We start from the raw sequence: 13,619 nt of genomic DNA, 5'->3' as shown, positions 1-13,619 counted from the left end.
GCTCCCGCCGCCGCGGGCTGGAGGCGCCGCCCCGCCCCGGGGCAGGGCCGGGCCGGGCCGGGCCGCGGCGCGCGGGCGGGGCGCGCCCCGAGGCGCCGCCGCCGCTGCCGGCTCCCGCCGCGGCACCAGACCCGCCGCTCCCGGGCGCGCGGTCACGTGCGCGCGCCGCGGTCACGTGCGCGCGCGGCTCGCCAGCCCCGCGCCCCCGCCCCGGCGGCGGCGGAGGCCCCTCAGGACAAGATGTAGTCCCGGCTGGGGGCGGCGGAGGGATAACCGGGCGGCGTCAGCTCCCTCCCCGGACCTAGCCGCAGGGCGCGGCGCCTCCTAGCGGGGCCGGGGTAGATCCCGCCGCCGCCGGCTTCCCCCCCGTCTCTCTCGCGAGACCCTCCCCCGGTCTGGCGGGGTTATGTAACCTGCCCGCACCCCCTCCCGCCCCCCCGCGCCGCTCCCGGGCGCGCCCCGCCGAGCGGGATGGGGGCCGGGTCGGCGGGAACCCACCGGGGCTGGGGCCCCCTCCCCCCCGGGGCGCGGCCCCCTCCCCTCCCGCCGGACAATAAGTCCCGTATGCTAATGAGAGTCTCGCGTCACTTCCGCTCTTTCTCGGCCGCCATCTTGGCCAGGGCAGGTTCTGGGCAGGAGGGACCCGGCTGTATTGTCTGCAGGGCGCCCAGGGAGCCCCCCCCCCCCCCCCTCCCGGAGCCCCGCGCCCCCCCGCCCCGGGGACTGCGCCCAGCGCCGCCGCCGCCCCCCGCCCCCGGGACCCGCTCGCCATAGGCCGCCCCCCGCACACTCGCCCCCCCCTTCCCCCGCCATCCAGCCCCCTTTGTCTCCCCCGCGCCGCCGCCGCCGGCTCCGCTCCGCCCGCCCGCCCAGGGACCCGGGCGGCGCCAGGGAGGCAGCTCGGCGCACCCCCACCCCCCGCCGGCGGTGCCGGGGGCGCGCCCGCCCTCGCGGCTGAGGAGAGCCCTGGTCAGGTAGGTGTGTGCGCGAGCCCGCGGTCCGCCGCCGCCGCCCGGAGCCCCCCGCCCGCCCCGCGCCCTGCCCGCCGCAGCCGGCGGCCCCCACCCCACCCCTCGCCGCGGCCGCGCGTGGGGGAGGCTCGGCTGCCCCGCGGAGGCCGGCTCCGCTCCAGCCCGCCGGGAGCGGCCGCGGGCAGCGCTGCGCTGCCGGCTTGCCTGCCTGCTGCCCGGGCCCGCGGCCGCCGCCCGCTCGGGGGGGGGGGGACCACGCGTGGACGTGTCCCGGGAGCGGCGGTACCCGCCCGCTCCGTGCCCGGTGCGCGGGAGGACGGGGCGAGCGGCGGCGCGGGCCGCCAGCCGGGCGACGGCGCCCGGGGGCAGCGTTGGCGCCGGAGCGAGGTCGGAGAGCGGCGCTGCCGCGGGGCGATGAATGGGGAGCAGCCGGCCCGCCTGCCCCCGCGGCCGTGCCCGCTGGAAGAGGCGCGATCCCGAGCGCGGCGCCGGCGCCGGCATGGAGTGGCGTTGACTCACCCGTCCCTCCCTCCCGCTCCTCGGGCTCTAGCTCCTGACACCCGCGCCGCAGACAAAGGCGGGCGCAGTCGCGCCCCGGAGGCGGCTCTGAGCTGCCCCCCAGCCGTGCACCCCCTCCGCGTAGCGCTCGGAGCGGGGCTGCAGCCCGGGGAGGGCGAGACCCGCGGTGCAGGTGATGCCGAGCCCCCCACCCCCCGCACACACCCCCCTCAGCCTTCTCGTTTGTAACCCCCCCCCCCCGGGTAAATCCGTATTGTTGCTCCCGGTTTATGGCCGTGGAAGAAAAATACCAGCCCCCACCCAAAATGCAGCGCAGCCAGGCCGGCGGCGCGGAGGTGAGCGCTGGCGGCGGCAGGGGGCGCCCCGCGCGCGCCGGGCTGCGGCGGGGGAAGGGCGGCAGCGCGGGGCCGGGCGGCGCGGGCGCGCAGCGCCGTCTGCCGCCGCCGCGGGTCCTGCCTCCCTCGCGCGCTTCTACCCCCCCCCCCCTTTTTATTTATTTATTTATTTTGGTGGCGGGTGGGGGTGTCGGCGGCCGGAGCGCGCTCTTGGCACCCGACCCGGGCTCCCTGCCGCCCCGCTCTGCTCCGCGCCGGGGGCTGGGCAGGATGCGCGCGCGCGGAGCTCGCGCTGGTTGCGCGGGGCGAGTGCGGGAGCTGGAGCACATGGAGGGTGTCTGACGCTTTTACGAGGCTCGTACGCGGAGCTCCGCGGCGGGCATTAGTTATTGTTTGGAAACTTGCCGGTGGCTTGAGGTGCCGCTTGCTTTATAAACTTGCATGGCTTTTTACACACTCTGAGTGCATGGCGGCAGCAGTAGAAACTTCAGTGGTGTGAGGCATTACTAAAGCATTGAATGCTTTGTCTGTGGCGGTAGGCAAGACCCTGGGTAACTGGACACTTTGACATTTGGATACACTTCGTGTACTGGATGTATGTAAACCATTTGATAGGTGTGAAAGAAGTCTTGATTCTTTTTAGAAAAAAAAAATAACCATTACTTTTCCAGGTTGTTTTTACTAGCTATGCTCTTACTCTTTTACTGTTATTTCATGCTTTTACTTGGAGGAAAACATGCGTTTGAGATGATGGAGATGCGTGATTCCTACCTGTGAACACAGTATGGGCTAATACTAGTGTGGCTACTGAGTAGCATTTTCTGTCATGCAGGCTACCAGCATTCAGTTTCCTTTTTCAGGACCTCAACTGAACTATTTGGAAAAACTTTCACTTGGGGAGGTTGGTAACTGTAACAATTGCAGGGGTTACAAAGCTTTGTCACAGTTACCGTCCTTCCAGGTGAGAAAGATGGGTCATTCCTTTAAAGAATCATTTTTTTTCTTTTAATAACAAAACCAGCACAATCAATGCTTAGTTCCTTTCCAGATGTGCGTTTATAAATGTTGGGCAGTAATTTGATATCAGCAGCTCTACATCAAATGTGATAGTTGTGAAAATCTTAAAGCATTAAAAAAAAAGGACAGAGGAAAAGCATACTCTTGCTAGTAAAAATTGCACATGAGGTTGACTTGTTGTAATACATGGTGGTTACATCTTTGCTGAAGATGCTTACAGTAAACACTTAAGTCAAAGAGTTGTCCTAATAACTTGCTATGCTCCAAAAATAAGTTTATTTCTTTGTACTTGTTTTAAACAGTAAACTGCCCTTTACTAAAATTATTTGTTCTTAATTTCTTTTTTTTTTTTTTTTAACTTTTTGGTATCTAATAAAAATTGGGACAACTCAGATGTTTGCAAATTGCTACATTTTTAATGCTCTTTTTTAATGCAGTTATTTTAACTTGAGGTGATGGCTCATGAGAGAGGTTTATAGAAAACATCTCATTAAGGGTGCTGCCATTTATGCTTGAAAGTAAATTGTATGGAGCTGTTAAAGTTTAATAGTCATTAAGAGCTTGTGAGATCATTTTTGTTAAGTTTTACAAGGGAGATGTCATTTGGGTATGCAAGAGATGGGGAAGGTAAAAGGTGATTGCGTTTGCTTGTAGGTAACAGAGAAGTTGTGAGCAGTGTCCGCTGCTCAGTATGCTTAGGAATGAAAAACCTTCCAAGAGAGGAACTTCTTGACTGTTTCACAAAGTGTGTTCATTACAGTGTTAAGCACTAGCTACATAAACAAAATGTAGAGAAAGACTGTATGCTCTTCAGGATGAGATCAATAACTTAATTTTTTTTCTGTATATGTAGGATAGAAGTTACCAGTTGTCAGAAGATGCCCATTAGCATTTTCAGAATTGGTATGTGTCACTTACAGTGGTATATTACAACAGCATTTTAATTAAGCGCGGAAATAATTTGGTGGTAGTGCAAAGTATCATTTGTTAGGTACTTAATAAACTGAACTCTACAGTTTCTGAATTGACCCTTAAATTAGAAGGGAATGCCAAATGAATTTCTCGATGAATGCAAGTACAAATTCTCTGCGAAAGGTAAGTTGTGCTTTTGACAGATAGTAGTGTGAATAGATAATTATTCCCAACGTAGCTTTAGTACGCCATAATAATTGTACATAAATAAAACAAGTATTAACGTTTTAAAGCAGCATTTCTGGAATACATAACCATATAAGAACCATATTGGTAGTCAAAATTCATACAGTCCAAAATGTGTATTTTACAACTTTTTATTAAGATAGCAGCTGATTTGAAGCTTTATGTGAAGAACAAAATTGGAATAAATGATTTACTGGGAAAAAAGAAAAGCACTGGCTCATGTGTTACTGCAGTTGTTTTGGGGAGGCTGTAAATAAGATTTAGTAGCTAGGCAGGGAATGTATCAATCTTTTTTTTTTTTCAGAAATAGGAAGTTATCTCTGTTTCAGTACTTGAAGTTAGGTTGAGGAAGACTAAATTTATACATCGGGGATGGACAAAACAGTATTAGGTATGATGAGAATGATCATAGCCTAAAGTCTCCAGGACTTCAGTACTAAAAGAGAAAGACATTGAATAGCTATTTGACTGAAACTATTCAACTGATTGGTGTGGTCCACAGGTAGCACTTGATTTGCTTTATCTGGAATGGCAAAGAAGTGGTATTTTTTTCGATTATTAGTTCAGCAGAAGTTGTATTTAAATAATGCTATGTTTTGTTGGGGAGTTTTGAGACACACGTAACCTGCTTATTTAAAGGAGTAACAGCTGACCGTGTCGGAGTGCATCTAAACAGGCATTAGATTGGTTTTGATTATGTTAAATTAAGATCTGCTCTATGAGCAGATTTTTTTGCTATATCAGATGCGATATGTATTAACATAATTGTTAATTGTTATGATGTACAATTGTTAATTGCAATGATTAACATAATTGTTAATCATTAATGTGGAGGTAGTTCTTATAAGTATGTTGATACAAGTATATATATTCTCATAATAGTATAAGTTGCAAAGATGAAAATGAAGTGTATTGCTGTAAAGATAATTTAATGTAAATAAGTGTATATGCATTGGAAGAAAAATATTCTGCTTATGTTAATAGAGTTAAATAATAATACTTCCTGTAGGTGTGGTAGGTTTGTTTTGACTGACTTGACATGTTTTGGGGAAATGCACTTTCTTTCCTAGTCAGGATGGCCAATTTGACTTGTTCATTTTAAGCTTTCAAGACTTACTTTAGATCTAGCATAACATAATAAGTGTTCTAGATCTGAATAAAGAAGACGTTTTTCAGAGGGGATGAAATTCTTATCTACTTGAGGGCAACATACCTCAAAGAAGAAAAAAAAACTATATTGTTCAGAGCTAATGTTGAAGGTAAATATGAGGCTCAAATTTAGTATCTTATTTGTCTTATTTCACATTAGTACTTTTCAATGTTAATGATGGTTGATGGTTTTGAATAAGAGTAGAATAAATATCATTTTTTTTCCTGCAGTGAGTCACATTCAGTTACCACCATTTATATCCTTATTTTAAAAAACTTGGCATTAAAGATGGTTTGGATGAAAACTGATACTGGCTGTTGAGTCCTAAACCTGTGTAATTATCTCTGTGAACAGATCAGACCTGCAAGTTCTTGGCTGTCTAGCTCAGGTGGCAAACTATTTCATTTAAAATGTACTTCTCAAGTAGTATCTAAAATACTTTACAAGAAATAGAAGTCACATAATTGTGCAAACAGTTTTTCCACTGAGGTAATACTCTGGAGTAGGGCCTTTAGCTCATCCAGTCATTTAAAAGTAGGAAAGGGCATGCTCTCAAGCCTAGCTTCCGTGTTTGATTGGTGTTTCTTCCCCACTCCCCATCACCCAACCATGCTTCCCTCCTTCAGGGTTCAGCTTTCAACATTCTTTCTTTTACCCTTTCCTGCCTCTTCTGAGTACTGCTTTCTGATGTGGCTTTGGATCTGTTCCTTGCTCATGCTGCAGCTTGGCTAAAAAAGTTGTTACTGATGCAGATTCATAGCAGCAACAGTAAGGGGGGCAAAATGTTTCTTAAAATCTAAGTAGGCAAAATGTTTGTCTTAAAATGTGTTTTTCTAAGTGAAACATAAGTTTGTGATTCTTTTTTTTTTTCCCCTCCATTCCTGCTGCTGCTGTTATGAAGCCTTTTGAATATCGAAGGTTCCTGAGTCAGTCCGAAGACAGCAGTAGCTGAGGTGGATTAACGCTGGAATGTAGTCAGGGACTTGGAACACTTGGGAACTATGCTTAGACAGAAAGGGAAAGAGGTAAGAAATGTGGAGTGGTAAGACTGATTTTAAGCTCATGTTCACAGACTTTACCCGATCATTTAATGCTAGCATCTGTGCATAGGGTATGTGAAGAGGTAGTGCAAAAGAAAAACAAGCAGAATCAGCCTACTTCACAAGCTATTTTTACATTTTAAATACTTAGGTGCTAGCCAGTTGGCGGGATCACTTCAACATCTAATATGTCTGCTATCTGAGAAAATGAGTATTGGCAGAGTTTTGGATGAGCTTGTAAAAGCATTTGTATGCTCTTTTGTTTTGTTGATTTGTTCTGCTACTTTAACAGCATGCAAGCAATGCATTTTACTGGTTAGGACACACTAATGATGAAGTTTCACAAGTGGTTTGTCCATGTTCATGCTTCCACTGAAAGTGGTGATACAAGCCCCACTTTACTTGCCACCTTACTTGTACCAGTCCTAGCACTTCTGCCTGGATGGGTGTAGGAACTGCTGTATCTGAAAAAGTCTTGTTTTCTGTTGGATCAGTTCTCTACTCTGGCTGCTGCACAAGTGCTATTGTGGACACAGTTGGTGGTATTGCGAAAACATGAATGGGAGAAGATAGGACTATCATTTTTGCTTGCAGTCAAGTCTTTGATTGCAGTTTCACAATCAGTGTAATCCAGTCATAAATTACATGTGTATTGATTATATGCTTTGTTCTTGCACATTTTATAGAGACTCTGTACTACTGTTTTTATGAAATTTTTGGATTGAAAATTTCAAGATGACTCTTGGTTCAATTTAAACAGTAACTGTGAATCAAGAAGTATGCTTATATTTCCAAAATAATTTTTATTCTGGAATTGTTCGTTTTTAGCTACAATCCAGATGAGGATTGCTTTGGAAATAGTAAAGTGTTTTCATGCAGCCTTCTTTCCTGATCACTGAAGTGTGGATATCATGGTGTAAGCAAATCATATGCTTTGTGCTTCAGTGATCTGTGATCTTGATTTCAAATTTCAGTAAGATGGGCAGACTTTATTACATTTCAAACAAAAGGCTTTAAGTAATGGCCCTAAGCAAGCAAGACTATCATACTGAGTATGTATATTACATATTGATTTCACTGTACATATATAGATGCATATAAATATTTATCTTTGGAGATCTTGAACAGTCACAAAAGATACTAAGATAGCAGTAGATGTGAAAGCCTACTTTTGGAGCTGCTGATGTCCCTAATTTAAAAATTCCTATGCACTGAAGTATAGCATGTTCTAGAGAATGGAGATAATTTAAAACTGCATTTCAGAATGCATTATTGATTGCCAGATTTGCTGTGATTTTTATCATGTGTGTCCAAAACCCCTTCTTTATGAAACATTCAAATTCAGTTAAGTAATCCTTGTTCCCCCCATGTTTCAGTCCATATGGTCAAATAAAATGTATAGAAAACACGACAAAGTCCCAGTAGTGTGTAAAACAGCAGATTATTCACCAAGAAATTAGGAGTTATGGTTCCCAGAGCAATCAAAATTTGTCCATCTTGTGTTTGATATTAGGGCATAAAGACTATGCAGTGCATAAAACTTGCACTTCTTTGCAAAAGTTGATATCGAAATAGTTAATTCTCTTACAGTTATGCAGTTAGTATACACACCCACCAGATGGAGCTTCTGGCACCAGTGGAAAATTCCAGAAATCAAGCAAGAATAAGTAGTATGTGAAAGACTTAGGAGATCCCAGTCTGGTGAACTGCAGAAGGTATTTTTTTAACCTTTAAAAAAAATGAATGGAAAGTAAGATCAGCCTTACTGATTCCTCTCACTGGAACCCTGGTTGTCTTCCACTGTTGTCCTTCCTCTGTGACGGGACGTTGGAGCTCTTAAAGTCACCAGGTTGAAGCTAGAGAGTAAACTCCCCCAAAAAAATCTGAGATAAAACAGAGAATTTCATAAACCCTTGCTGAAGATTACTGTTGCTGTGTGTATGTGCATATTAACTTTTCTGTTAACTTCCCTGCAAAGTGATTTTCTTAGGTGGGTTTTTTTTAGTACCAGATTTTAGATGAACTTAACATCTCCCTGCCCCCAAAGGAATATTTACATAGTATAAAAGTCAAAAAAAGGACAGCCTACTAATGTCCAGGAAGGCAGGGTGAACTGTCCTCCTTTTTTTGTTTGTTCGACGCACAAGTTTTTAAGATAGCTGACTTATCTTCAAAGTGATTTTTAAGTCCTCTTTTTAAAATCTTTTTTGATGAAGAGACTTTTCTGAGAGTTTCTCTGAGAGAGGGGAGTTGAGGGCCATTATGTACATAATGCTGTAAAAGTCATAAAATGGATTGGCCAGATGCTGAAAAACATTTATGAATTTCCTTCAGTTCCAGTTATCTTAGTTCTAAAACTAATGTCAGATTTTGGTTTTAGACGACTTGATTTTGGGGTTTCAGTTTATATCTTTCTAAAGTGCCTAGTTCTGCTCTGAATATAGTTACAAGTTAAAGGACCATCAGGCCTGGGACTTGTGCTCAATGATGTGCCACCACCTTACATGTCTCCTTAAGTGCTGCATCCAGCATGGCAGCTATGCACACAGAATTATCTAGTTGGAGTTAAATGTGCTTGGGCATAAGTTAGCTTAAGACTGTGATGTTACATGGGCAGATGCTTAGTGTTGCAGGTGCTCGGGCTGATGATGATGAGAAGGTGCTCTGCGTTTAAAATGTCGCCATGAGAATAGTGTGCGTGCTGTTACAGCCTCCATCATAGGATTATAGCAGACTTTAAAAAAAGGAAGCATTAGTTTTCTGACAGTTCAGATGTGCTGTGTAACTGTAAATCTCATTACTTTCACAGGAGATGTGGGTGCACAGCCCCTCTGAAAATTAGGCCAGAAATGCTTGAATATGGAGCAGAGACAAACAGAAGAAAGAGAAAACGCTTGATGTAAGCCCGTGCTAGTTGTGCCAGGAGTAAACTATTCAGTCAGTGTAGGGCGGGGAGAGATTCAGGTGCAGTTCTTACTATCTCAGGAGATTTTTGTCAATTTTTGGTTCTCCCAACTTCTCTGTTCTGGCTGCGTCTCCCTGATGTTTCTGCTCCTATTATTTTTGATCTACTTACTCTCCCTTGTGCCATTTTTCTGCTCCCTGACTATCACTCTTCCTTGCGCAAGTGTCTTGGAATTTTCAGGTCCCAGAGTCCCACACAGGGGTAGGCTGCTAGTTTCCTCTTGTGAATATAAAGTATTATATAGTATCATTTTATCTCCTTATGTGAGAGAGGATGTAATTTCTAATGCTGTGGGAACCATAGGGGTTTCTTTTTTTTTTTCTTATGGTTTTTAAAAACCTCACTCCTGTTGTATGAACAGACTTCTATGCAAATCTACTTTCACGGCTGACATTTTAGAGCACACTACTGAACACAATTAACCTGGCAAGTCATTAGAAGCAGAACTTACTTTAAATGCAGTTAGAACAGGGAGTCTTAAGTAAAAAACAATGTTACTTCATTGAGCTGAGGAACATGCAGCTGCTGTCATCTCTGATGCAGGTTATTATGTTGCACTTTTATATGTAAGCCAAGAACTTTAACTTAAAATACTAGCAAAATGAACATTAAGAAAAAACTTTTGGATTATACAAAGTCAGAAAAATGCCAGAAGCTGAGTGATCCTGTTCTGTAACACAATGCCAGGATAACATATTCAGTCTTTGGGAGGCCCAGAATGCGATAAAGTACTTCCTTGTGCTCAATATTCATATCTTCAGTGTGCCCTAATTGTCACTAACTTGTTATCAAGTGAGTTCGGTCATCATCTAGAAGTGTGCTCTCTGCAGTGAGGGTTTAGTGGGAGAGGGATAATTTGGACTTGACAGAGCTAGAGGGATGTGTTTTCCTTCCTATCTGGGAGATAATCCATTATGAAGGGTTCCTGCAAACATTTTTCTAACATAAGGTAACACATCATTCTTATGTACTTGAAGATATGACCAGTGGTCTTGTTAAAACATGTGCAGTGCTCATTTTTGCCTCAGAATGTGATTTTTTTTAAGGAATATTAGCTTTTTAAATTTCTTAAAACATTTTAGTATTATCTGTTAAAGCCATACTTGCTAAAGAAAAATCATCTGTACTTCAAGCTGTGGATGCTCTCAGTCTGAATGATCTATTGAGAAAAATCTTAACAATTTTAAACTAAAAATATCTATTATTTGGAAAACTAATAATAAATGACTCAAACATTGCTTTTATAAACTTTAGATTTGGTTGTTCCTGACTTCATGGTGCTGAAGTTGTTTTGTGTTTCCAATCTGTCCAAAACTGAATTTCCATCCGTGGATGATGGGAATTGAAGAGGTATCGGGCATCTTCCTCTAGAAACAATAATTTATGTGCCATTACCCCCAGCAGTTTATTTCAGATCTTCCTACTAGCTGCTACATAACTGAAAACTTTCATCCGAATACTTCCCAAATGAATCAATTTCCTTAGGGTTGTGGCTGACAGCCATGTGACCTGTTTGATCTCCCACAGTCTTGTAATTTAAGGTGGGACTGTGTTTGTACATGAACCTTCTAGGAAAAAATTACCTGTGCAAGGAAGTGCTGTTGATAGAGTGTACTTCACCTATACAGAGTGCAGCTGGGCTACAGCTGTGCTGCAGGTACTAGTAAATCAGATGAGATGTGAACTGAGGCCCTAACCATTTATGTCAAAAGATTCTATGAAATATGAGTAGGAGCACTTGTCTTGGTATCCTGCGGGATTTTTGGCTTGAGTATCAGTATGCCTCAGGCAGCATCATCTAGAGGAATCTGTTTAAACCATAAACTTGCTAAGTTTCTGCAGCACTGTTAATTTTGCTGGATTACACGTCACAGTAGCTCCGAGTCAGTAAAGGTACCGTATATGTGGTTTATAATGAGCTTTGTAGTCCTTCACAATGAAACGTACTTTATAAATGTAAGATTGCCCTTATTACATTTCTTATCTCTTGTCTTTAACACTTTGTTTTGTACAGCAGGATATGATCCTTCTTCTATGTCCGGGCTTTGGCCTCACACAGTAGGTGTAATATAATCGCTGAGGTGGGCGTTCTGGAAGGAGAATTATTTTTGGAGGCTTTTGCATGAAACTTGTCCAATGAGTCTGAGACGCCCAAGCACCATTAATTTTGGAGGTAAATGCCTCATAATATATACTGAATAGAATGGGAAGAGTTAAGATTTTCACTTGGTGAAGTATGGGCAAAAAAGTAGTTGAAAGCATAGTTCTGTTTACTTTTGACATTTACACATGGCATTTAAAGGAACACCAACTTGAACTTAGAAAAATTGGGGATGAGGGAGACATTGAGCTTCAGATCTCCCTTGCAGCTTCACTAGATTGTAATTAGTTATGTGATTTCAATTTTTTCCACTCTCTTTTGGTTTATTAAGACCAACAGAGGCAAAAGTGAAAGATAATTTTGACTACAGGAGAAATGGTAAGACTGCCTGAAGCACTGCCTCATGTTGAAATAACCTGGAAAGAAGTTGTGGCTTGTAATAAGAAAGTTAGAAGAAAAAAAGGTTATTTAAGTTGGATGTCCCTTTAAGTGTTATTCCTTGGAATTTGAAATTTCTAATTTGAATCACAATTTAAATGTTTAATTTTAGAAGTTTAACTAAAATGTTTTTATTGAGATATTTTCTATCATTTGTATATAAATTGGTCTGTCAAAGTGGGCTGGAATACCTCTAATGGAGGGGAGGGAGGAATACTGTAGTTAAACAAAAAAGCCAAAAGAAAAAAAAAACACAAATGAAAGAAAATACAACAATTATTTCCCAAAAGGATTCTAAAAAAAGACAAATTTTAAATGTCAGTACTTGCCTTAGAAAAGAATCATTTGCATGGAATATATGATTTAATTAAATTTTATTCATAATATTGTTAATGGAGCAAGAACAGATTACCAGTAAAATTGTAAAGATGATGTATGTTTAAAAGTTAATAAGTTGTTTGATACAGTAAACAACAGTAATATAGTATTGGCATACAGCCAGTAGAGAAATTAAATTATCTTAAAGATTTGCAGTGTCTTGAGTTGCACTGATAATATTGATCTCGAATTTTCATTGCTTGCTAATATCAGTGATAGCTGTTACTGAGAAATACTTAGTATTTCTAAACAAGCTGACAAGCAGAGAGATATTTTGTACTTTGTTATTTTTAGCAGAATCTGAATTTTATGCACTAACCTGTTACCAAACTGCATGCATTTTTATATGATTATGCTGTTTCACTTCATTGTAGACTTTCCCTTTTAGTGTTACCATGAATATTAAGAAATTTGGTTTTGAATTACTAGAATGAAAAATGTGTGATCATAAGACATACCTAAAAAGGCGATGGACTAGAGCAGTGGGCTTAAGTCAAAGGGGAGGGATATATTATGCAGGAAAAAGCAGGTTTTTAGAATAAGGGTTTGAAACATTGCTTTTTCTGTAGGAAAAAGATGGAGTATTGCATGCTGGGAACAAGTGCTTTCCATAAGGTAGCTAAATTTTAAAAGTACATTTGTTTCATTTTGTTTTAGGCTTTATTTAAGTATCCTATTCTAATCTAGTAATTTTGTCCTTTCTGCAGTTTTCATTTTGATTAGACATCTGCAAAACTGTCTTCTAAACAAAAACTCAAAAAAAAAAAAAAAAACCACCCTGGGCCACAACTACAGTTCAGCATACTTCTGAAACTTTGCTCAATGTGTACAGAAGAGTATTCAAATATTAGTAATAGCATAAATTTTGTCTGTGGTCTGCTTTGTTTTCCATTATTCTGGAAACGCAGGTATTAACCATGATAAGTTTAAAGATGTGAATGCATTGGTTACTAAAGAGAAATGACCAAAAGTAAAACAATTTGTTAAAAGGCAGACTTAATTGAAATGTCTTAAAAAAAAAAAAAAATCTGGATTGCTGTGGGCAGAAGCTCCCAGTAAATAGTCATTTTTTTTCCTTTGTTCTTGTGAATATTGCAAGACATAACAGAGAAAGTTGGAGTAGATGAGTCATGACTTACTTCATTAACTGCAGTTAAATGTTTTGGCCTGGTTTCCTGAAGAAACAAAGTTTATACAATTTTTCAGATTGTGGCTTGTTTCGTACTCCCCTCCCCCACCTCTGAAAAAAGTTGGCCCGTTGCATCCAAATTTGCTAGAGATGGAGGTGTGAAAATTCAAAGAAAAAAAATGAGTAAATACAGATCTTCAGTAAGAGAAGAAACTAGGATTTGAACACAACTGTTTCCTTCACAACTCTCTCCTGTCAGCCTGTTCTTTCAATTGGACCTAGCAGTGCCAAGCGGCTGCTAAAATTGTCTGTGGGAGAAGTTGTAAGGGGGAGGGGAAAGAAATCATATTGCTAAGGCCTGGGATTTTAGGAGGTTGACTTTTGAATGTTGGATGTGCGCTGACTGCTGAGGTGCCAG

The 13,619-nt window shown here is 43.1% G+C and overlaps 1 protein-coding gene across 8 annotated transcripts in view; it reads left to right on the top strand.

Annotated features, from left to right (window-relative positions):
• The first annotated feature begins 703 nt into the window (after positions 1-703).
• ADNP (activity dependent neuroprotector homeobox) overlaps positions 704-13,619 on the top strand; it is a 32,626-nt gene continuing 19,710 nt past the window's right edge. The window contains exons 1-4 of one of the 8 annotated variants that reach the window (XM_062588989.1): positions 704-974; positions 6,052-6,175; positions 11,173-11,328; positions 12,642-12,687. In XM_062588989.1, the coding sequence (XP_062444973.1) occupies positions 12,649-12,687 (39 nt within the window). In that variant the 5' untranslated portion in view covers positions 704-974; positions 6,052-6,175; positions 11,173-11,328; positions 12,642-12,648. Of the gene's footprint in view, positions 975-3,695; positions 3,746-6,051; positions 6,176-8,815; positions 9,090-11,169; positions 11,329-12,641; positions 12,688-13,619 lie in introns of those variants that run through there. The other 7 variants (XM_062588987.1, XM_062588993.1, XM_062588991.1 and 4 more) reach the window with 7 other exon arrangements.

This window comes from Rhea pennata, chromosome 16, assembly GCF_028389875.1.
Source record: "Rhea pennata isolate bPtePen1 chromosome 16, bPtePen1.pri, whole genome shotgun sequence".
In the NCBI taxonomy this organism is placed as follows: Eukaryota; Metazoa; Chordata; class Aves; order Rheiformes; family Rheidae; genus Rhea; species Rhea pennata.
This window is presented reverse-complemented; position numbering and strand designations above follow the sequence as displayed.